Source organism: Babesia bigemina (assembly GCF_000981445.1).
Source record: "Babesia bigemina genome assembly Bbig001, chromosome : II".
Classification (NCBI taxonomy): Eukaryota; Apicomplexa; class Aconoidasida; order Piroplasmida; family Babesiidae; genus Babesia; species Babesia bigemina.
In genome coordinates this window covers 489,584-510,932 of record NC_027217.1, presented here as the reverse complement: position 1 = coordinate 510,932, position 21,349 = coordinate 489,584, and the positions used below count along the sequence as shown (strand labels likewise).

Genomic DNA, 21,349 nt, shown 5'->3' with positions numbered 1-21,349 from the left:
TTTGGCGCACACTACATCACGCCGGCGGAGGCGGCGCACGTCACCACGTCACGTTCACGACAGCACAAGCACACCTATGGCACCACCGGCCACGCGAAGGCAACCGGGACAACGGCGCAGCGCCCTAAGCGTTTGTTGGCGAAAATGTAGCGGCGTTTGTTGTTCAAGTATAGGGTATTGGACAGTCGTTGAAGGGAAGGCACGATTAACAGAACAACGGCGGGAGCCACGTCGACTTCCGGCAGCCGCCTACGATTCTACCGCAACTCGTACCCCTATTGCTGCCTCAAGTGCCGCAACAACATCATAGAAAACGCCTGTATGCAAAAATGGCTCATTGGGTAGCAACGCAGACGCCAAAGCGTCAAACTGGCGGGCAACGTGCCGAAAGATAGACATTACTGCGACGGCATCCCACCACGTACGCGTGTACTGCGTGTATTATCCGTGTGACATGTCTAATCAAGCGGCTTAATGCGTGGTTATGCCTGTTGTTACCATGTGCGGGGCGCGCGGACGCTGGCAGCCAGGCGGCCAGGGCCGCTGCGTTCCACGCGCGCGCTGTGGAACCGCAATCAATGACCGCACGGGCACGAGTAACGTACTATACCATGTTTAAGGGCGTTATTGCGCGCCGTTCAATGTTCTATTCGTGACTACGTCTTCACAGAGAGCTTAGCCAGCTCCATCACCAGCGATGGCACCGAGGAGAGCTCATCGAAGGCGGGAGTGCGCATCACGTCCGCGGCGTGCTCGCCAATGAAGTTGAAGCAGTGCTGGCGCAGCAACTCGGCGTTGTACAGCTTGGAGTACTTCAGCATGTAGCACACGTTGTCGATGTCAATCTTGCGCACCAGCACCTCCTGGCACATGCCCTTCAGCAACTCAAGGGCGCACGAGTCGGCCAGACCCATGATCTCGCACAGCTTGAAGTGGGTGTGACTGTTGAAGTCACGGATGCGGGACGAGTATATGAACTCCAGCATCTTCATCACGGCGTCCAGCGACCAGCCGCTCAGCTCGATCACCTCGGGCGGGTCCTCCTGGCTCAAAATGTCATCGAAATACTTGGAGTTGGCGCACAGAATCACCTTGTGCGACGCGATCTTCTTGCCGGCCACCGATACGGTAACGTCGGAGTACTTGGGGTTACCTAAAAACTGGCCGATGTTGTCCGCCAACGACGACAGGATGGGGTCGAACGAACGAGTGCACTCGGAGAAGTACTCCATCGTGTGCAAGTCGCTGATCCACTCGCGGCCGTTGTAGCCCCCGAACACGTACATCACGCCGTTCATCTGCGCCATGGAGTGGCGCTGGCGGCGGCACACGGGCTCGTTGTCAGACGTGATCGTCTGGCGGCGCCACGCGCACGAACGCGGGTTGAACACGAACAACGTGCTGTACACCGTGTCGCCGTTGTCGCCGCCGAAGACGTACATCTCGTTGTTCATGAAGCAGGCGGCGTGGCCGCGGATGGCTGGCGGGTGCACGTCGCCGGAGCAGTCCACGCGGGTCCACGTGTGCGTCCCGATGTTGTACGTGTAGGTGTCGTCGAAGTGGGTGCGGCCGCTGTGGCCCCCGTTCATGTACAGCATCCTGCCGTCCGTCACCATCACGTGCGCGCTGCGTGGCTGGGGCTTCTTGCCGTACGGCCTGCTCAGGCGGGTCCACGTAGCGGTCACCGGGTCGAAGCAGTCGATGTCGTTGAAGCACTGCGAGCCGTCGTAGCCGCCGAAGCAGTACAAGCGGTCGTCCACGCGGGTGATGCTGTGGCAGGTGCGCTTGCCCAGCACCTTGCCGGAGCCGTTGACGTAGCGCACCTGCACGTCCACAGTGGCATCGGGGTCAGTGGTGTCGAACGCGTCGTTTATAGTGGACACGTCGAAGGCGAACATGTCCATCAGCCACTCGTTCCCGTCGTGGCCGCCGTGCACGAACATCTCCCCGCCGAACACGGCGCAGGCATGGTTGTTGCGGGGCAGACACGCAGACGTGAACTTCTTCTTCTTCTTCGACCCCGGAGGCAGCACGTACGTTTCCTCCACGCACAGGTTCAGCCGCAGCCAACGGCGCTTTACCGTGTGGAAAGCGTACGCGTCGCCAAGTGGTTCCTTTCCAACCCAGCCGCCGAAGATCACCATCACCTGACCCACCACATCGCAGCAGTGGGCCGCACGGGGCGAGGGCGCTCCTGGCGTGGAGCTGATGTCCTTGTTCAACAGGTACGTATTATTGCACAGACTCGACATTTTGGCGAAGCAGCGTGCAACTGGCACCTCCGATGGCAGCTGATGAATTTTACACGAGCGGAGATGAAGGTGCCGCAGAAACCTTGGAAACGGATAATATCCTGCTTGGTAATATTAAACTGAAAACTCGTGCCAATAACCCGATGGCACGCAAAAAACCTGTTATTAAAAAAAAGACCTCGGATTGCAAAATTAAGTCAATCGCGTCACCAAATGCAAAAACTCCTAAGCAACTTCGATATAAAACCTGAGGCCCTGATGGCACTAAACGCTTGAAAGGCACGCCGGTAGCCTGGCAAACACGATAGTACAGCCCACCAGACAGTCAAATCCGAGTGGTAACCGACCAACGCCTTCCGGACGAAAACGCCACCAACCTACGACTCGGTTATCGCAAGATACGGCACGTTGGTTTCGGGAACCAGTGCCGAAAATAACCCGGATGGCGACCCCGCAGCTAATGCGCGCCAACGAAAGCGCCTACACGAAGCGCTGGCGAAACGGCGCACAGCACCCTCATGCAAGAGGAATGCCAAACCTAAAGCGCAAATGCGCCTGACTGTGGGCGCCCGAGCTACTGGAATATCCCAAATAACCAGACCCGCACGGCGACGCCGGTACGATCGGCAGCGCGCACGCAAGGTCCGCAGTGAGGTATGCACGCAACGATGCAAAAGGCGCTCTGATACTCCTCAGCAACACCCAAAAAATTATCACGAACGCGGCATTTTCACTCCTAAATTTGAAGTAGCGCAGAGCCGCCGATGATTCATCCGTCACGCCCGCCACAGCATCATGCCATCGGGGCTGCACGGAGAGCTGGAGTTACACACAGTGCTAAGACATTAAGGCGTGCTTAAGGAAGGGGTAATTGTTGTGGTTTCCGCGTTAGATAGCAAGCGCACACCGCGTAACAGCCATCGCCAGGCTGCTGGAGCCAAGCAGCCGGCGATCGGTCACTGTGCGTTGTGGGCGCCACCAGTGCCTGAACATCGTCCGTAGCGAGCCCCGGGCTGTGTTTACGGCGATCACGTTCGCAAACGTCACGTGAGACGCATGCTGCAGCCGGCGTGGTACGCCGCGGCATCGTGGCATCACGTAGACAGGACCAAATTTTAAAAATACGTGTTACAGAGACACGATTAGGGCACAGTGGTGGGCGGAATTACACCGCCGAGTCGGGGAAAATGCGCTGCGACATGTTGATTTTGCGGGGCGCGGACTCACCATGAGTATCACACCTGAAAGATACGATATCAGACCCACAACCACGCCGTTGAAGGTCATCTTGAGCGCAGACGCCGCCTTGCTCTGCCTCATGTAGCTCCCCTGTGGACGCATGCAAACACGCACCGATACACACACCTTGAAGTAGCCCAGACACATGGTGGCCAGGAGCGAGAAAACGGCCGTCGCGATGAAGCCGATCGTGTGCGACAGCGTTGAACCCGCCTCGGCCACGAAGAACCCGAAGAAACCCAGCAGCGGGAACGATCCCAAAATGCAGAAGCTGCCGAACATCAGCAGGCCTGCACATTTCACAAACACAGCAGCGGCGGCACGTACCGCGCTTGGCAGGGGAAAGCTCATCTTCTGTCAGCAAAATGCCGAGCTCTTCCACCATCATGTGTCGCAAAAAGAAGGCTTTGTTACGAAAGGTCAGGTCGACCAGGTTCTTCGCATCCCGGGGACTAAAGTGGTACCGATGCACGTAAATCTCGAACATTTCCCGCTTCTCACAGTCGGGCTTCTCAGCTACTTCTCTGAAGCAGATGTGAGGCCACGAAAAAACGCAACTCACATCTCCTCACGCATACGCTCCGACTGCACGTAGTCGCGCTCGGCGCCGCAGCTGACGTACTCGCCGTAACCCATCGAGAACGCCGACGCAAGCATCGTGCCCAGCGTCACGCAGATTGTCTGCAGCGGCGAAATGGCGGCGCCGGCGCATCCAGAGACGACAGCGAACATAGAGAGGATACCTGAAATGAAATGCGGTACGACAGAAGGCACAGACGCACCGTCCATGCCGCCGAAAACAATCACCTTGATGGCAGCGCTGCTTCCATCTAGATGGTCTTCTAGGTGTGACGGACGGGCAGTCGAACGCTGCCGCATCGAAGCTCTGCAGAGAGATGTCACCAGGGCATCTGACCAGGGGAAGAGTGCGAAACACGCAGCAGCGCGGCACGTGCAACTTACTTCCCGCAGCCTTCCATCTAGAAGCTAGCTAGAAGAGCGCAAAACGAAACAGAAGGACGGTGTACGCAACACACACCTAAACAATGGGCGAAAATACCACCGCTAAGAGTCGCTAAAATTCATTACGCGTACATTTAAAATATGATAGTTGCCTTACACGACATGCTCGCACAACAGCGCAGGTCTGGTTGTGAATAGGAATGTTGTCAGACAAGACCTAACGGGACACGTCGCAGAGTAACGTGTGCGTGGCTAAGACCCTGGACGACGGCGATTCGCTGCTTTAGGACGCTTCAGTGAACGTATTGCAGAATGATTGGCATGTTGTAGAGGACGTCGTAGCCCAATAAGCCGAACACCAGACAGGCCGCACCCGAGCGAATCACGAACATCGCAATCTTCGCCAGGTTCTCCTCGTCGAAGTCAGCGAGGAAGTTGCCACCGTTGCCTTCATCCGAGCTCTCGGAACCTTCGTCATCAGACGACTCCGCGTCATCCTTCGACTTGTTGCTCTCCGCCTCGCTGCTGGAGCCCCCCTTGCGCATCGACGCCCACAGCGGGTACAGGTTCAGAGCCACCGAGCCGTACGTCAGCACCTTCACGGTGGTGCGCTGCATCCCCTCGGGCGCGGAGACCCACGCGGAAATCGCCATGTGGATGACGCGGGCGGCGCCAAGCATGTCTATGAGCGAAAACACCCCGCGGACGAATGCAGGGCAGTAAACGTCCACCCGCGAAGGGTGAAGCACGTGACACGCGTAGCATCCCACGGAGAAACTCAGCACGTAGCTCAGCAAGTTGCACACCGCAATGCAACGGGTGCTAGCCAGGTCAAGCGGCGTCACCTTGGGCTCGACGGCCTTCGCGGCGCCCTCCACCTCAGCTCTTGGCGAAGACAGTATGACTTCCTTCAGAAACGACGAGCGCGGCTGCGTGTCCTCGTCGTCGTCGTACTCGGGCTTGCTCAGGGAGCTCAGGCGCTTGCTCGACTCCGCAAGAACGCGGTTGCGGCGCTGGTAGGCAGCGTCAGAAGCCGCCATCTTGACGACGCGCAGCTGAAATAACGGTCCGCGCGAAGTGGGAACGCCGTCGCGAACTCCGAAGACCTATGGCGCGACGGAGCAGGACCAATCACGCTGAAGGAGTCCTGCTGCAACCGACACGCACACTACCGCAGTACAAGCGAAGACCGCCCTAACTCGATGTGGTTTTGCGTTCTAGCCGATAAAGAGACCGCACCGTTAAGAGGCCAATGGCGAATGAAGGGACCTGCCGCGACCGCGGGGAGTGACGGTGTAGGTGGGGGTCCGAGGAATTGCCAACGGCCAGTCGACGATTTCGCCCGTGAGCAAAAAATACAGCTGCCAAAATGGCGAACGGAGTGGGCATCGGGCCCACGCAATACGTCAGCTCGCTCAGGGGACCAGCAGGTAGGCACGAACTCGGACACGCAACACCAACGAACCGCAGATTTCGCGATGGAAACGCAGAATACTGCTTTCGACCCCGATTGGATGATAGACAAGACCAAGCGGCACGGAGTTGTCAACTACTCGAAGCCGGAGGCGGATTCCTTCACGGATGAAGATAGTTGGAAGGTCATAGGTGAGTTACCGGAACATGCGCATCGCATACCCCTCGTGGTGCCAACCGCGGCTTGTGCGCTGCGGAAGGATTCGTGGCTTATGAGGGCACACCGTCGAAACGCGGTCTCACATGTCTGCAGGCTCGTTTTTCAACACCCACGGGCTTGTCCACCAGCAAATCGAGAGCTTCAACGACTTCGTCACTTATCGCATGCAAGAAATGATAGATCAGCATCCGCCGATCGAAATCACGTGAGTTGGAGAGTATCAAAGTCCCTGACGCCGCCGCAGGCCGCAGCCGAGGTATCACCCCGCGGACGAAAGGGAAAACAACATCCTCTACAAACTCAAGTTCGGGCAGCTGTCGCTCAACAAGCCCTGCGTCGAGGAGAAGGATGGGGTGCTGAAGCACATCTGGCCGCAGGAGGCCAGGCTCAGAAATCTGACATACGCGTCGCAGATCTACGTGGATATTGAGCAGGAAACCTATCTCGTCGACGAGAACACCAAAACAGAGGTGCTGCAGGAGAAACTCACGTACCCGAGAATAGGGCTGGGGAGGATACCCATGATGCTCAAGTCCGCCTACTGCTGGACCAAGAGCATCAGCGAGGACGACCTCGCGGACGTTGGGGAGTGCCCCTTCGACGAGGGGGGCTACTTCATCGTTAACGGGGGTGAGAGGGTGCTCATTGGCCAGGAGAGGATGGCCAATAACTACATTTACGTCTTCAAAAAGAAGCAGCCCTCCAAGTACAGCCTGGTTGCCGAGGTCAGGTCACAGCCAGAGTTCTCGCAGGGAACGACGCCCTTCAGCATCATGATGAAGTCGACGCTGGGAATCGCGGGCAGTCGCTTCAAGTCGCACGGGCAGCTAGTGGCGTCACTGCCGTATCTCAAGGCGGACATACCAATCGCAATACTCTTCAGGGCGCTTGGGTGCGTCGCCGACAGGGACATCCTGCAGAGAATAGTCTACGACTTCGAGGACAAACAGATGCTGACGCTCATGAGGCCGTCGCTTGAGGAATCTGCTGACTACGCGACGCAGGAGGTGTGCCTCGATTTCATCGGAAAGCGTGGGCCTACTGTGGGCGCGCCGCTCGAGGCCAGGATACAGTACGCCAGGGACCTCCTCAGGCAGCACCTACTGCCGCACGTGGGCACCGAAGCCGGTTGCGAGGGCAAAAAATGCTACTTCCTGGGATACATGGTACATCGCATATTGCTCTCCAGGCTGGGGAGGGTCATCGAGGATGACAGGGACCACTTCGGAAAGAAGCGGCTCGATCTCGCAGGTGCACTCATGGCATCCAGTTTCGGCACTTTGTTCAGGAAAATGGTCAAGGACACCAAACGCATACTACAACAACAAATCGATTGTGGCAGGGAATTCGATGTGGCCGGCGCGGTCAGAAGCGCCACGCAAATCACGCAGGGGCTGCAGTACCAGCTCCTTACCGGCAATTGGGGAAGGGATAGGGAGGGAAAAGTGGTGAGGACGGGTGTGAGCCAGGTGCTCAATCGGCTTACCTTCGCGTCGTACCTCTCCCATCTGCGTAGGCTGAACACGCCACTCGGCAGAGAAGGCAAGGTGGCGAAGCCTAGGCAGCTACACAACACGCATTGGGGCATGATCTGCCCTGCCGAAACGCCAGAAGGCCAAGCTGTGGGCCTGGTCAAGAATCTCGCGCTCATGTGCTTCATCAGTGTTGGGTCGGCAGCGTCCACCATCAACGAGTTCCTTTGCGAGTGGGGCATGGATTCGCTCGACGAGGTGCCGCCAGAGGTCATCAAAGACAGAATCAAAGTGTTCATCAACGGTACTTGGGTGGGGTGCTTCGACGAGGCGGACAGCCTGGTCAAGACGCTTCTGGAGCTCAGGAGGAGGGGTGACATCGCAGCGGAGACCAGCATTGTCTGCGACATCGTGTCCCAGGAGGTTAAAATATTCACCGATGCGGGAAGGGCAATGAGGCCGCTTCTCATCGTGGAAAACGGAAACACTCTTGCCATCACCAAAGAACATATCGCAAGGCTCGATAACAATGAGTGCACTTGGGACGGGCTCATCGAGTCCGGCGTTATAGAATACGTGGACTGCGAAGAAGAGGAAATGTGCATGATATCCATGTTTGCGGAGGACCTGAAAACAAACAGCACGTACTGCAGTACCTACACGCACTGCGAAATCCACCCCTCCATGATACTGGGTGTCTGCGCATCAATCATCCCCTTCCCCGATCAAAACCAATCGCCCAGGAACACATACCAAAGCGCTATGGGAAAGCAGGCCATGGGAGTGTATGCCACAAACTTCAACCTGAGGATGGACCCGCTGTGCCACCTGCTCTACTACCCGCAGAAGCCACTCGTCTGTACCAGGGCTATGGAGTTCCTCAGGTTCAGAGAATTGCCCGCGGGAATCAACGCGATTGTCGCTATCATGTGCTACACCGGGTACAACCAGGAAGATAGTCTTATCATGAATCAATCCTCCATCGACCGTGGGCTGTTCAGGAGCGCCTTCAACAGGACTTACATGAGCGAGGAGAAATATGTGGGAAGCGCGATCGTAGAGAGGTTCGAACGGCCGAACCCGGCAAATTGCATAGGGCTGAAGAGAGGCGACTACACAAAACTCGATGCCGATGGGCTGGTGGAGCCGGGCAGCCGGGTGCTGGGTGACGACATTATCATCGGAAGGACGTCACCATGCACCGACGAAGAGGACGAAAACCTGAGGCAAGACTGCTCGTGTTGTCTAAGAACCAGCGAAAATGGTGTTGTGGATACTGTGCTGCTCTCCTCAAATTCCAAGGGCTCCAAATTCGCCAAAGTGAAAGTGCGATCCATCAGGGTGCCGCAAATTGGAGACAAGTTCGCCAGTAGGCACGGGCAGAAGGGAACCATCGGAATGACCTACAGGGCGGAGGACCTGCCGTTCACATGTGAGGGCATAGTGCCGGACATCATCATGAACCCGCACGCCGTGCCGAGCCGTATGACCATCGGGCACCTGGTGGAGTGCCTTGTGGGCAAAGTTGGAGCCTGCTGCGGTATGGAGGGCGATGCCACTCCCTTCTCGAAGCTCACGGTGCAGCACGTGGCGGAGAGGCTGTTCGAGTGCGGATACGGTAGGCACGGCAACGAAGCGCTGCATTGCGGGTTCACTGGGGAAATGATAGTCAGCAAAATATTCATTGGGCCCACGTACTACCAAAGGCTCAAGCACATGGTGGAGGACAAAATCCACGCAAGGGCCAGGGGGCCAGTGACCATGCTCACCAGACAGCCCACAGAGGGAAGGTCGAGGGACGGAGGGCTGAGGTTCGGAGAAATGGAACGTGATTGCATGATCTCACACGGTGCTGCCAAGATGCTGAAGGAGCGTCTGTTCGACCAGAGTGACGCCTTCAGGATGCACGTATGTGACAGGTGTGGCCTGTGCTGCATCGCGGACCTCAACAGGAGCAACTTCGAGTGCACCGCGTGCGACAACAAGACACAAATATCGCAGGTTACAATTCCGTACGCCTGCAAGCTGCTTATCCAGGAGCTCATGGCAATGGCAATATACCCGAAGCTTGTGCTGACCCCGGCCTAGACGATGCACGCATCTCGCCCCGGCGCGGTCAATGCGCGAGGGCGCGCTAACACGGTGCCGGTGGGACCATTAAGATTTTTGCTTTTGTTTTTTCCTTGTCTCAAAATGTGAAGCGTCTACGCAGGTGCGCGAGAGACGCAGACCACCCGAGTGACATACCCTTAATGTAGACCACGCAAACGCCATGACGTCGCTGGCAGTCAAGCCTACGCGCATCCGGGGAGGTGTGACGCTGTGCTGCTACGGATCGACCAAAGCGCAGCGGCTGGCGAACGCCCTGAGACCGCAGGAGCGCACCAGTGTGTACGATGCCGGTAACTACCAAACGGTAGCCAAACCGGCATACGGCGCGGCAGACCGCGAGTGGTCGTACGTCAACACCGATGTGTATAACAAGCTACTGGAGAAGGCGCTGAAACGCAACGGCAATGTGAAAGCTGCCCGACGTTCCCCCGTAAGCATAGGCTCAAAACCCGAGAAGCACGCCAAGGTTCTAGATGCGCTTAATGACGCATTTTGGAACGCCGTGCGCGAAAGGAACCGGAATTCGGTACCCGGATCCATCACCAAGCGTAGTTCTGCAACGACTCAAGATCGCATTGCTGTTCCAAGGGGAAATGCAAGTTCAACACAAGGGGCAGAGAAGCGCGTGAGAACGTGGTTAAAGTCGCCAGTGTCCAGGGGGGCAGCCTATATCGATGATTTGCCCTATGTGAACGACCTCCCGCTGACTGTGTGGGAGCTGGGGACCCCCAGATACGAGCAGAACACAGCAGGGAGAGGCGATGGAAGCCCTACGGATGACAGGGGCGCAAATGCGAACAAAACTGTCGTCAATGAAGGGCCGATGGAATCACCTATATATGTAAATGCAGATGTGATCGGACGCAGTGAGCAGTCCGTTGTGCCCAATGAATACCGATTGGATTTGGATTATGCCAATCAGTCGAGGATCGGCAATTTCGTGGATACGTTCGATGGCGCCACAGCCCCGCATATGGGCACGGCAGCGCAGCCGGATGTCAACATGGACACTACCATGGAGTTAAACACGCCTGACAGGCTTGTGCTTGACGGCGCGACGCTGGATGCCAAACTCGGGGCGGCGCTTATGCCGGAGGTGACGCCGGTGCGTGAAGAGCGCCAGGCACCAGCTCCCGCAGCGAGGCGAGACAGAAGTTTGAAACCGAAGAAGCATGGAATTAGGCCCACACTCCGGTCGCTCGACTTGGATTCAATTTCGGGCTACTTTGTAGTAAATGCAAGTGCGGATTGGGAGTTCGAATGAACCCCAACGTTCATCGCGCAAAGCAGCGATGAATACGAACACGTAGTCAATAAAACTTAAATTGCCGATGCATGTTGCGGCGAAGAGCCGGAACGTAATCCTTGTTCCATGTGATGCGGCCGGGCAGATCCGAGTACTTCCTCTCGTAACGCCAGTTGGGCGCACGCAGTTGCAGGGTTTCTGTGGAAGCTGAAACGGCAGCGAATAGCGCTCTAAGTTACCTTTACGTAGCGGTTGTAGCTTCAAATCCAGCTCCTCCAGTTCCGCTTCAATGCCGCAGAGCGCATTCGACCAGCCGACCTTGGCAACCGAATCAGCAGATCCCAGCCTGCATGATGAATGTGCAACTCGTGGGTGCAGAAATGTCAGACGGAATCACATAGAGTCACGCGGTCACGTACCGCTTAATCTTGTGTTGCAGGTCCTTCTGCAACTCCTTCAACTGGAAAACACGGGTCTCGTATTTCTCCTTCTCCTCCTACAAAGCACGTGTACATGGATGAACGTCGAAACTCACTTGTGCCCTCAGAATGTCTTTCGCCTGAAGGCACTGCTGGTGGATTTCCCGGCGGGTAATCACGCCAAGGATGCGCTTCATTGTGAGTTTCACCTGAACCGCATGCAGTTGCAAGCCGCCCAAAACGTACTTTCTTCAGCCTTCCGTGCTTAGGAGCACGCGTGCCTTGCTGGTGCGCCGCCCATCGTTCACCCAGAAGCAGGTTCTTCTCCTTCAGACAGGCGAAGTATAAGCTGCGCAAGTCTTCAAAGCTCTTGCGCCGCAGCAAAAACGACGGCCAAGCGTGACCCGCCCTCGCCAGACGTTCTTTGGTGCTGAATGGCGTATGCGGATCCAGGTAACCGCCTGAGTCCTATCAACGGTGAGCGACTCTCCAGCCTACCCTTCCACAGCTCGTCGATGCCACGGCGGGGCACCGCCGAAACCGATGGATACACGCGGAATAACCGCAGAAAAGACATGGAATATGGAGAAGGTTATGCTATAAAATCCCTCTGCTACGACGGGCCCGCTGCGCGGATGCAGCGACTCGGGCGTACGAATCACTCACACACAAGCGTCAACCCGGCGCACAATGTTCGTACCGGTGACTCATTCAGATGTGTGTGTAGTAAACGGGGCAAATGGTTTAAAGAGTGAGCTGGGAGAGTGAGAACAGCGGTGTTGCGCTGTAAGTCTTCTCCGTGTCTAATAAACTGGGACATGAAAACTGCGCCGAACCGGCCTTGTTCCTTTAACCAATGCGCACATACGAATCAATAAACACGAACATACGACAGGTGTGCAGGCTGTCAGAATGCATCCAGGGCAAGAGCCCCTAACAACCATTGCAACTACTTAAGCGGCACAATGTGTAGAACTATAGGTCTTATCATTAGCTCATTAGCCTTCACTGTACTCTACGAAGCACGTTATGCAGTCTCCACGGTCTTAGAAGCCGAATCCGGCCAGCCGGAGCTGCAAAGTGAACTGCCGTTTCACGTAGAGGGCGATGATTCAGATGAACTGGCCGATGCCGTGGCAGAGGACCCATTCGATGATGGAGTGGAGAAGATGCTTGAAGTCGATTCAAACGACGATGAATTTGACAAGGGTACCCCGGGGATAGGTAAGTCTAACTTGACGCTACATTAAACATGCGTGATTACTCAACGCAGATTTTCTGGGCATCGGGTACGATTCAATCTTTGGGAGCACCCTTGGGGATGAGGATTCTCTGCTAGATCCCGGGTACAGGGCGCCTATAATCAACTTCAGCTGGAGGAAGAACGCGGAGGGTTACTCACCTTCACTCAAGGCGGTATACCCCCTGCACGGCTGGGTCAGGCCGGTATACTCATGCGGGCGCTCATCAAAGGTATGGCAAGCGAATACCGAAAAAGACGGTGCCTCAGATACAGGAGATACAGAACGTCGACGAACTCAAAAAGGCGTTCTCGGCCTCCGCAGAGCTTAAAGGAGAAGTACCAACAGCATCTTTTTCCGCATCGGCCAAGTACAAAAAGGAGGCGGCGAACATCGCGCACAAAAGAGAGCGCATCTACCTACACAGCGACATCTGTATACGTTATCAGGCAGGTATACCGCTCAACATACCGTGGTACGTTGTAGAGTTACACAACACAAATCCGAAGGGAAACGACTGGAGAGTTCAAAGAGGCTGTCGACGCCTTACAACCACTAGATAATGCAGTCAAATACCTATGCTCAATAAATGACATCCGGGAAAACGCAACCAAGGAAGATTGCGCCGCACTCAAGCGATGGATCAACTTCTTCCAAATATTCGGCACCCACTACGTGCACCAGCTTTTGCTAGGTAAGGGAAACACAACGTGAATTAACTCAACACAAAACAGGCGGGAAACTTGTGCAAACTCTGAAATTCGATGCTTCGGCACTGGAAAACCTAAAATCTTCGGGCATTGACGTCAACCTTGCTATCGCATCCAGCATTGGATCTGTAAACGCAAGTGTGGAAGGGCGTAGAGCTGCAGAAACGGCCAAAATCGACGAATTGGGGTCGAAGACTATCACGGTAATAGGAGGGCAAATGCCTAACTTGCCCATCACAGATGAAGAATATGCTACCTGGGGAAACTCGGTGGCGGAGAACCCAATGCCAATTGGAATGTCAGCCGAGAGCATAAAACGACTTCTTAAAACGGAGTTGAAGGATTCGTATACTCTAGCATTAAATAAGTACGCAGAGCTCAATGGAATCACATATGAAATGCTTAATAAAATTGCGGGCAACCATGGTGGCCTTGTGAGGGAGGTAGGTCTTACGCTGTCAGCGGTTATTGTGGACTGTCAGTGTATGAAAAGATTGCGATTTTGACATACAATTGCAGATTAAAAATGGGCAACCCACGATCTCTTTCAACAATGATGGTAACGCAGCAAAGTGCAGTAAGGGCCAAAATGTACTATTTGGATTCTCATTGCTGTTCGACAAAGAAGAAACGATAGCAGGGTTGATACCATGTAAAACGGGAGCGTCAGTCATTTTATCTAGCTGTAAATTAATGTATGCAGACAACAGTGTAATGTGCCAATGAACAAGGTTGACATACGTTCGGTGTCTTGGGCAATATGCACCGCGGGGCTCCAGCCTAACATCAGTCAAGTATCTGACATGACGAGTCGACATAGTGTTAGTTTCAATGCGAATTTAACGTTCTCATGGAAAGAGAACTACGGTCTTTCTGTTTTTAATTCATGCGCAATGCAGAGAACGGCCACATCCTCGTGTCCACACGGATCGTTTGTCCAGTTTGGTATTGCAATTCGTGGAAGAAGGGGCACACTGATATTAATAAATGAATGCAAAAAAGGTAACAATGGTTGGCGCATCGTTTTCACGTCACAACAGGTCTGAAATCCTGCAAATCAGAATCGGGACATGGGGAAACCGCTGCTACCTGGATCGTTTGTTCACCAGACGCAGAAAAGTCTACAAAGGTAGGTGAACCGTGCCATGGTACGTCATACATTGCGCAGGTTAAGTTGTTGACGGAAATCGTCAAGGGAAGCAAAAAAGTGGAATGTGAAAAGGATGAGGTCGTCATTGGGGGTAAGAAGAATGAATTGTGCGCGATGGTTGTAGGCGCCACTGTCATTATAAAAAATGACACGAACTCCGCTTCAAAATCGCCACGTAACATGAAGATTGACGTTTGTGAACAGTACCTCAATTACTGCAAAATCGAATGCGAAAATGACTGCCATCAAGCCCTTGCCGTGGTCATGTGCGCTAGTACTTACAAACAAAGCAACTAAGTGTTATTCATCGCCGCGTTACAAGAATTTTTATTGTTATTGTGTTATCATTCTATATTGTTTTATGTGGCTGCGTGCCTAGGGCCGGTTTTCGATTTCGCGGGCCTATCGCACATTAAAACACGCAACTACGGTCATTAATAGGTATGAAACTGTATGCAGTGTTCTTGGTGAGATCAAATATGGACAGTAACGCCCCTGCTCAGAGTCATACGCTGAAGATTTGGCCTGTGGTACAAGGGCTTAACGGATTGCATAGAATATTTTTATTTCCAAAAACTGTTCAGCGGTATTAATTCACAGCTAGGATCGAAAGGCTAGGTAGGACAAATTTAAGTGAAGCCACATTCTGGTAGTGACTATTAACACTTCAAAGTAAGGATGACAAAAGTACACGTTCTTTCGCCAATTACGAAATACATGCTAGCACAACCTGTGTTGGCAAAATGACATATTCATAAAATGATTTATATTTGGTCAGCAGCTTGTCGTACGAGAGTGGCGCCGCGACTCGCCTTACACACGGACGGAGTGGTCTATTGATCGTAGACATGACGCACCCACTGTGGCTCCTATTAGCGTCATCATTTATATGCATATGATATAGGTCTAATCAATGTAACACATTTCGTGTCTGGTCCAGCGCTGCGTTGCGCCGGCTGGGTCACGAGATTAAGTAGACAAAGATGATTCGCCGCAGCCTGCTAGGCGATTCAACTAGAGATGAAGCTACACGTATCAATGAAGTGCCTGTTTCACACCGATGGGTCTTTATATCGTCTGAGATACGTCGCATAATCTCTGGTTCTCTGTTGCGTACGCCTACGCTTGCCACAGATTCCATAACACCGGAGGTATCGGACTCACTGTAGTATCATTAATCACGCCTTAGGTCACAAAGTGGACGCGTATTCTGTCACAACTTAACGAACGTCTGGGCCGAATGAGCGGCGGCAATGACGTTGTATGCAGCAATGGTGTGGTTAATAAATGAACGAATAATCAGCCTCTAGGCGATCAAACGGCCACGGAGATGTTGAATGCGATCAACAGCGCGAAGCGCCGTGTGTGGATGGAGGTGTACATTTTCGACGATTCTCCGTTGGCCGCACAGTTCGTACGGGCACTAAAGAACGCCGCTAAGAGAGGATGTGAAGTCATACTTATCATAGATTACGTTAGTTGTCTAAGATAGAATGCCACGCTTAAGCAGATTGGATCGTTCGGCTTCCCGTCACTATTTCTCAACGAGTTGTCCAAGCATGGAGCGCAGGTCATTGTCTTCAACCCCTTCATGGATAGGCAGTTGGCGATCGGAACTATGCCCTTTCGAAACCACAAGAAAATCCTGGTGGTCGACAACGACATCGCATTCTGTGGCTCTATGAATGTTTCCGTGGACTCTACTAGTTCAAAAATGGGAGGCAACGGCCGGTTCTACGATATCAACCTGCGGATACGTGGGCCGGCGGTGTGTGATCTAGCCAATGTATTCAAACGCACTCTTGCTATGACGTCCTACAAAGTAGAAGATTTACAGCCGTGCGTACCCCCCAGTCCCATAGAGGACGGTGTCATCGTGCAGGTCCTTGAGTCAGACATGTTCCGTCTTTCAAGGCGCAACGGCATCCAGTCCTCGCTGGCCACAGTCATTTCCAACGTAAGTGCACTGCAAAGTAGATAGAACATGCTGTGAAGGCCGAGCAGAACGTGTACCTCACCACCAGTTACTTCTATCCCCCGGGGTTCTTGCGCCGAACCCTCCTGTCTGCCTGTAAGAGAGGTCTCCAGGTACACATGCTCCTCTCCGGGAATTCAGACGTACCTGGCGACATCAACGCAACGCTGCACGTCCTGCGGAAATTTTTCGTATGTTGCCGTATCTCTTCTTCTTATGTGGGTGCAGCGAAAACGCTTTGAAGGTGCCAATGACTTCAAGGTATATATGACCACCAAGGAGCACTGCCACGGCAAATGCGTCGTTGTGGACGATATATGGAGTTGTGTTGGTAGCTTTAATTGGGACAGATGGTCGAGTAGACGGAATTTGGAAGTTTCAGTGGGAATATTAGACCCTTCAATTGCCGTGAAACTCAAGTCTCTGCAAATGGAGAAAGAAAAGGAAGCTGTAGAGTACACCAGGGCAGATTCACTAAACCGACCGACGCTTCTAAAAATCTTCGATTCACTACTTTATAAGATTGTGCGTTTTTCAGGACGCAACTGCTTCGACGGGTTATCGAATGACGGGTTCAAGAGCAGGTTTAAGAAGGCTTTTATCCGCACCTTAATTGACGATAAGGCGGCAGAGACCATCGCATTGTGCAACATGGCCGGCGTCTAGCGCCAATACAGATTTGCAGTTTTGCGATCTAAGGGTGCATTTAAATGGCAACTATATCATGTGGGTTGGTAGTGAGTAACTCCGCAATGTTATTTGAGACTTTGGGCACTGGCGTATCGACTCCATGGGTAAATGTGAGTATACGATGGCTCAATATCAATCGGAAACCGTTGGCTTGTTGTTACACCGTGACAAAAGCAAACTTGGTGTTGCATTAATGAATGTAGTTATAGACTTATGCCAGTCACTTAAAATGTTGAAACAAATGGTTCACGCGGTGAAACTATTTAGTCACTGCTTGTGGCTACACCCTCCCTTGGTCTACTTACTATTTTTTAATACATTAAGAATTCAGAATGGAGATGAACCTGTGAATAGGGTGTTCAATGAGTCCCGAATTGCGTTCCTGCAAGAGGGTTGGGTCGAATGCGCGCATTGGCGTGACGTTCACATATCTTGGGAAATGAAGGTTTACGATATTGTCAAATTCCAATTCTACACCGATTTTGGCCGACAGATTAGCCTTTGCTTTCTCTATCATTTGCTGGATATCATCCTCAATGCAGACCTTGTAGGATCGTATCACCAGCTGGCATTGCAGGGGGCCGCTCAAATGGGAGCGCTTGCCGATATTCCACAAATCCATTGCGGGAGCATTGTTGGATGCCACAATTTTATCATCGCTATCTCTGTATAGGTAGTAATAGCTGTCCTTTGTAAGAATTCCGAAGATATCGTTTGCCTTGTTTCGTGGAGTTCCGGTGTAGTTGAACATTGAGCAGAATCTGTTCATGCCATAATACATAAAACTCCTCAACGTGGATTCCGAACAATACGGTGCATATCTGTGCCGCTTTTTCCCCGATTCTAGAAGATCGAGTACGCCTTTCATACGCAGCAGAGAGGACAGTGCATACGTTGAAGCCCTCATAACACAACGAAGGTAGGGAACGCAAACATGGTGCTTGAATGCAAGAATAAAATCCGACCTCTCGTGCATTGATGGACCTTCATTCACCTTCGTATTGAGATACCTGATCATAGAAAAAAGCCCATGTAGCAGATCCCCAACGTCCCGTTGCGCTTCGAATTGCTTGAGCTTACATAGCATATTGATAGAGAATAGCTCATCTCGTGATAGCGTAGCATTACCATTGAGCATTGGTGTTTTGTGCTCATCCTTTTTGTTCCCCTGTAGGCAGTCTAATCGCTGAAACAGTTTATAAATTTGCTCGAAGGCTGCGGGCACGCAGCTTACAGGCGCATCGGGTGCATGACCTGTTCTATCACCTGACTGGACGTAGTCGCCTTCCAAATCGTCACTATCGTAAATTTGGAGTTTGGTGATGGTTTGGAGTTGCCTCGTCGTGCGCGCATCTTGGGCGGCATCCAACCATCGGTGGAGCCAGAGTGCGGCCTCCGAGTTCACGGGATGACGATTAGCGATCCTAGTACTCAAGATTAGGTCGTTGCTATTACCTCTAACATCTGTGAATATTGCGTTCAGTGCATCCACGCTATCATGCAGATTCACCAAGGCCGCAATCCGGTCTATCAGTAGAGGGTGCGCCCTTACGCAGCTTTTATTTATCAAAAATGTAATACATTGCTCCTCCAGAGGAATACCTCCGTTCATCCACCTCACGTAACGGTTTGCAAGCGACAGATGACTCAGGTCCGGGTAGCACCTGGAAAACTTAAAATGACTCTTAAGAACCCTCGAATAGACTCGACCAAAAAAGAAATGCGTTTCCAAGAATCGCTTTCGTATACTGGTGAAATGCGGGTGGTTAATAAACTCAATTTTCTTGAAGGCAAACCACCTGCATATCAATTAGAGATACGTATGATGCACCAACCTGAATATGTCCAGAAAAAGCGATTTTACTGTTTCGAAGTCTTGATGTTCAGCGATAGCCTGTATTGGTACTTAGATCTGCGTGTACGGCGCTTACTTCCAAGCGATTTAGAATGTCTGCTGGATCTGCGTAACCGGCCTTCGCTGTAGCCGCCTTGAGGAGGTTACAGGTAAACGCCCTCTTCCGCGCAACTTGTGGAATCCTGACCTCACCATCCTGACACACATAGTAGTACTCCTTGTGTGGTTTGTTGGTGCCTTGTCTGTCTTTCCATCTTATCTCCACATTCCGCCCCGGCAGATGCGGGCGTTCAATGTAGCACTTTCTGAGCCTAAGCCCCGTGCAGTACGGAATTACGGAAATAAATACGATCAAAATTGAAAAACAGGTCATTAAGTGGCCTCGTTCCCAATTGTAACCGAGAACGAAGTCTGTGTCTTCACCACGTGTCCGACATCGCTGCCGCTGCTCTTGTCGTAACAACGCATCACCTGCATCGTCATGTTACACATCGGTCTCAAAATATACCTTGAAGTGGGTAATAGAGGTAGATGCCTTGGCGACGAGCGTGAAAGGAAGGATTGAGTTCAGATCACCTTTGGTGGTAAACTCGAGCTTCCCTACCTGCTGCGGCTCGAAACGATCGATTACCCATGTTACGGCGTCCGGTTTGCGTTCGACACCGCCCAGTTCGTTCGTATGCACCACGATCTGATTGTACCTGGAGTCCATTATCTCGAAGTTAAGCGCCTCCAATACACTGCCTGAGTTGTTTTGCATCTCCACAGTGACCGTAGTTTCTCCCGCATTAGTGTTAGGCCAACAGCTCAAAGATATAGGGAAGTATTGCTGCATGACGTTATTTGGCGGGTATCATATTACCATACCTCTTCGGACGTCTTGTGGCGCCACTTAACTAACGCAGTGGAATGGCCAATGTTGTACGTTTGCTGCGCACTTTGCTGCTCGATGATGTTCTTCGACGCCATCTGCTTGTCCAAGCTTGGATGGTATCGCATTTTGATTTCCGAATTCCCCGAAACTTCCAGTGCAGCTGAGCGCGCGCTGTCCTCGAAAGCGGTCATCACCAGTTCGCCTTGGATGTTTAAAACGTCAATATCTAAATCGGTCATATACGGCAGCGCATTAAGTCGTCATACCTCCTTCCAAGTGGATGTTGCCACTGCAAGACTCGATAATCTGTATAACGGCGGGGGCTTCCGCGTCCAGGATGTTGATGCTCTCCTCATCTCGTGCGGACCTGGGCGCGGGAGAATGCCTCATGGCATTCAGGCCCAGTGGAGACATTCCGGTAGTAGGCTATAACGATTGTTTCCACCTCAAGACGACTTACTCTCTGTATCGATAGCCTCATGCCTGACGGAGTTGTCACCGTTTCGCTCATGGGCGCTGCTGATTTATATTCGTCTACAGGTTGTGCTGTGAATGCGGGCATTTCCGTGATGCTGTCCATGAAGTTGTGGTCAAGCTGCTTGCGTTTCTCCAATTTTGCGGCGATTTGCTTCCGGCGTTCCTTTTCTTCCTTTTCCTTCGTAGTTTGGATCATGTTGTGTTTTTTCTCCTCCTGTGAGTCCATGAGGATGTATTCCTTGATTTGGTCCAAGGTCAAATCCTCCGGTTTATTGTTGGAGATGAGTTCATCCATGTAGAAGATGAGCTCGAACAAGTTTTCTTGTATGGCCTCCTCATTGATCTTCGGTTGCACGACGACCTGGCGCAGTTATTGAATAACGCACAACTATGCCACGAATACCTGTAGAATCTCAGCTAGCGTCTTGACGACTCCGATGTCCCTCACTATGTTGGAGTCGAGAGAGGTCATGACGAAGACGTAGTACTCGTCCACCGGCTGGTACACGAAACGGCACTTCTCCGTTTCAACAAAGGTGTGATCTCCCTCTACACGTAAAAGTAAGAAATCCGCTTTACACTTGTACACCTACTCTGCTTTTCCAAGAGCCGGTTGAAATTGGAGAGCCCCGTCTCTAGGTCGCCTTTCTTAACATCACAGTGTTGTCTGGATAGGAGAACCCTCTTTTTAGAGGCTATACCCGTGCTGATGATGTTCATCTTGAAATGCCTAGAAAGACTCTGTGAACATCGAGTCCACACTGTGGCTGGCGGTAATATGGTACACAGCGCCGATATCACGGAGCTACAGGTCCCAAAGTTTGCGTTTAAATTTCCCAGTTATATTTTTCGCAGGTTTGAAAAGCGTGCGACTCCTGCGCTCGCCGTACTCGAAACCTACGAGGCCTACAACTCCGCTACCTGGGCGACTGCGGTATACGCACACATCACCTACATATATATTCTATCCAACACAACAATGTTGTCTAACCAATATGTGCACCACCTTATGCCAAAGACACTTTGGATTGTGCAATGCGG

At 52.6% G+C, this 21,349-nt stretch overlaps 9 protein-coding genes across 9 annotated transcripts; 4 read left to right on the top strand and 5 right to left on the bottom strand.

The window, feature by feature from the left end:
• Positions 1 to 656: 656 nt before the first annotated feature.
• BBBOND_0202060 (kelch repeat/BTB/POZ domain containing protein, putative) lies at positions 657 to 2,252 on the bottom strand (the record flags this gene model as incomplete). The annotated part of the gene is made up of 1 exon (XM_012911781.1): positions 657 to 2,252. One exon carries the CDS (start codon positions 2,250 to 2,252, stop codon positions 657 to 659), a length of 1,596 nt encoding a protein of 531 aa, XP_012767235.1.
• A 1,128-nt stretch (positions 2,253 to 3,380) lies between these two features.
• Positions 3,381 to 4,471, bottom strand: BBBOND_0202050 (integral membrane protein, putative; the record flags this gene model as incomplete). The annotated part of the gene is made up of 6 exons (XM_012911780.1): positions 3,381 to 3,581; positions 3,618 to 3,781; positions 3,819 to 4,015; positions 4,054 to 4,234; positions 4,274 to 4,377; positions 4,455 to 4,471. The coding sequence occupies 6 exons, from the start codon at positions 4,469 to 4,471 to the stop codon at positions 3,381 to 3,383; spliced, it is 864 nt and encodes a 287-aa protein (XP_012767234.1).
• A 276-nt stretch (positions 4,472 to 4,747) lies between these two features.
• BBBOND_0202040 (hypothetical protein, conserved) lies at positions 4,748 to 5,494 on the bottom strand (the record flags this gene model as incomplete). Its single annotated transcript, XM_012911779.1, has 1 exon — positions 4,748 to 5,494. One exon carries the CDS (start codon positions 5,492 to 5,494, stop codon positions 4,748 to 4,750), a length of 747 nt encoding a protein of 248 aa, XP_012767233.1.
• A 329-nt stretch (positions 5,495 to 5,823) lies between these two features.
• Positions 5,824 to 9,647, top strand: BBBOND_0202030 (DNA-directed RNA polymerase; the record flags this gene model as incomplete). The annotated part of the gene is made up of 4 exons (XM_012911778.1): positions 5,824 to 5,884; positions 5,925 to 6,059; positions 6,181 to 6,292; positions 6,332 to 9,647. The coding sequence occupies 4 exons, from the start codon at positions 5,824 to 5,826 to the stop codon at positions 9,645 to 9,647; spliced, it is 3,624 nt and encodes a 1,207-aa protein (XP_012767232.1).
• A 184-nt stretch (positions 9,648 to 9,831) lies between these two features.
• Positions 9,832 to 10,935, top strand: BBBOND_0202020 (hypothetical protein, conserved; the record flags this gene model as incomplete). The annotated part of the gene is made up of 1 exon (XM_012911777.1): positions 9,832 to 10,935. One exon carries the CDS (start codon positions 9,832 to 9,834, stop codon positions 10,933 to 10,935), a length of 1,104 nt encoding a protein of 367 aa, XP_012767231.1.
• Positions 10,936 to 10,981: 46 nt separating this feature from the next.
• BBBOND_0202010 (39S ribosomal protein L47, mitochondrial precursor, putative) lies at positions 10,982 to 11,913 on the bottom strand (the record flags this gene model as incomplete). The annotated part of the gene is made up of 6 exons (XM_012911776.1): positions 10,982 to 11,115; positions 11,157 to 11,263; positions 11,337 to 11,413; positions 11,453 to 11,545; positions 11,583 to 11,797; positions 11,835 to 11,913. The coding sequence occupies 6 exons, from the start codon at positions 11,911 to 11,913 to the stop codon at positions 10,982 to 10,984; spliced, it is 705 nt and encodes a 234-aa protein (XP_012767230.1).
• Positions 11,914 to 12,301: 388 nt separating this feature from the next.
• On the top strand, positions 12,302 to 14,734 carry BBBOND_0202000 (mac/perforin domain containing protein, putative; the record flags this gene model as incomplete). The annotated part of the gene is made up of 9 exons (XM_012911775.1): positions 12,302 to 12,560; positions 12,610 to 12,809; positions 12,847 to 13,052; positions 13,087 to 13,271; positions 13,312 to 13,730; positions 13,807 to 13,952; positions 13,991 to 14,298; positions 14,328 to 14,416; positions 14,456 to 14,734. The coding sequence occupies 9 exons, from the start codon at positions 12,302 to 12,304 to the stop codon at positions 14,732 to 14,734; spliced, it is 2,091 nt and encodes a 696-aa protein (XP_012767229.1).
• Positions 14,735 to 15,420: 686 nt separating this feature from the next.
• On the top strand, positions 15,421 to 17,078 carry BBBOND_0201990 (phospholipase D active site motif family protein, putative; the record flags this gene model as incomplete). The annotated part of the gene is made up of 6 exons (XM_012911774.1): positions 15,421 to 15,588; positions 15,627 to 15,716; positions 15,741 to 15,911; positions 15,948 to 16,394; positions 16,415 to 16,603; positions 16,641 to 17,078. The coding sequence occupies 6 exons, from the start codon at positions 15,421 to 15,423 to the stop codon at positions 17,076 to 17,078; spliced, it is 1,503 nt and encodes a 500-aa protein (XP_012767228.1).
• A 343-nt stretch (positions 17,079 to 17,421) lies between these two features.
• Positions 17,422 to 21,028, bottom strand: BBBOND_0201980 (coatamer delta subunit containing protein,putative; the record flags this gene model as incomplete). The annotated part of the gene is made up of 10 exons (XM_012911773.1): positions 17,422 to 18,901; positions 18,938 to 18,996; positions 19,034 to 19,396; positions 19,466 to 19,561; positions 19,589 to 19,786; positions 19,825 to 20,057; positions 20,098 to 20,257; positions 20,292 to 20,669; positions 20,712 to 20,857; positions 20,902 to 21,028. The coding sequence occupies 10 exons, from the start codon at positions 21,026 to 21,028 to the stop codon at positions 17,422 to 17,424; spliced, it is 3,240 nt and encodes a 1,079-aa protein (XP_012767227.1).
• Positions 21,029 to 21,349: the final 321 nt, after the last annotated feature.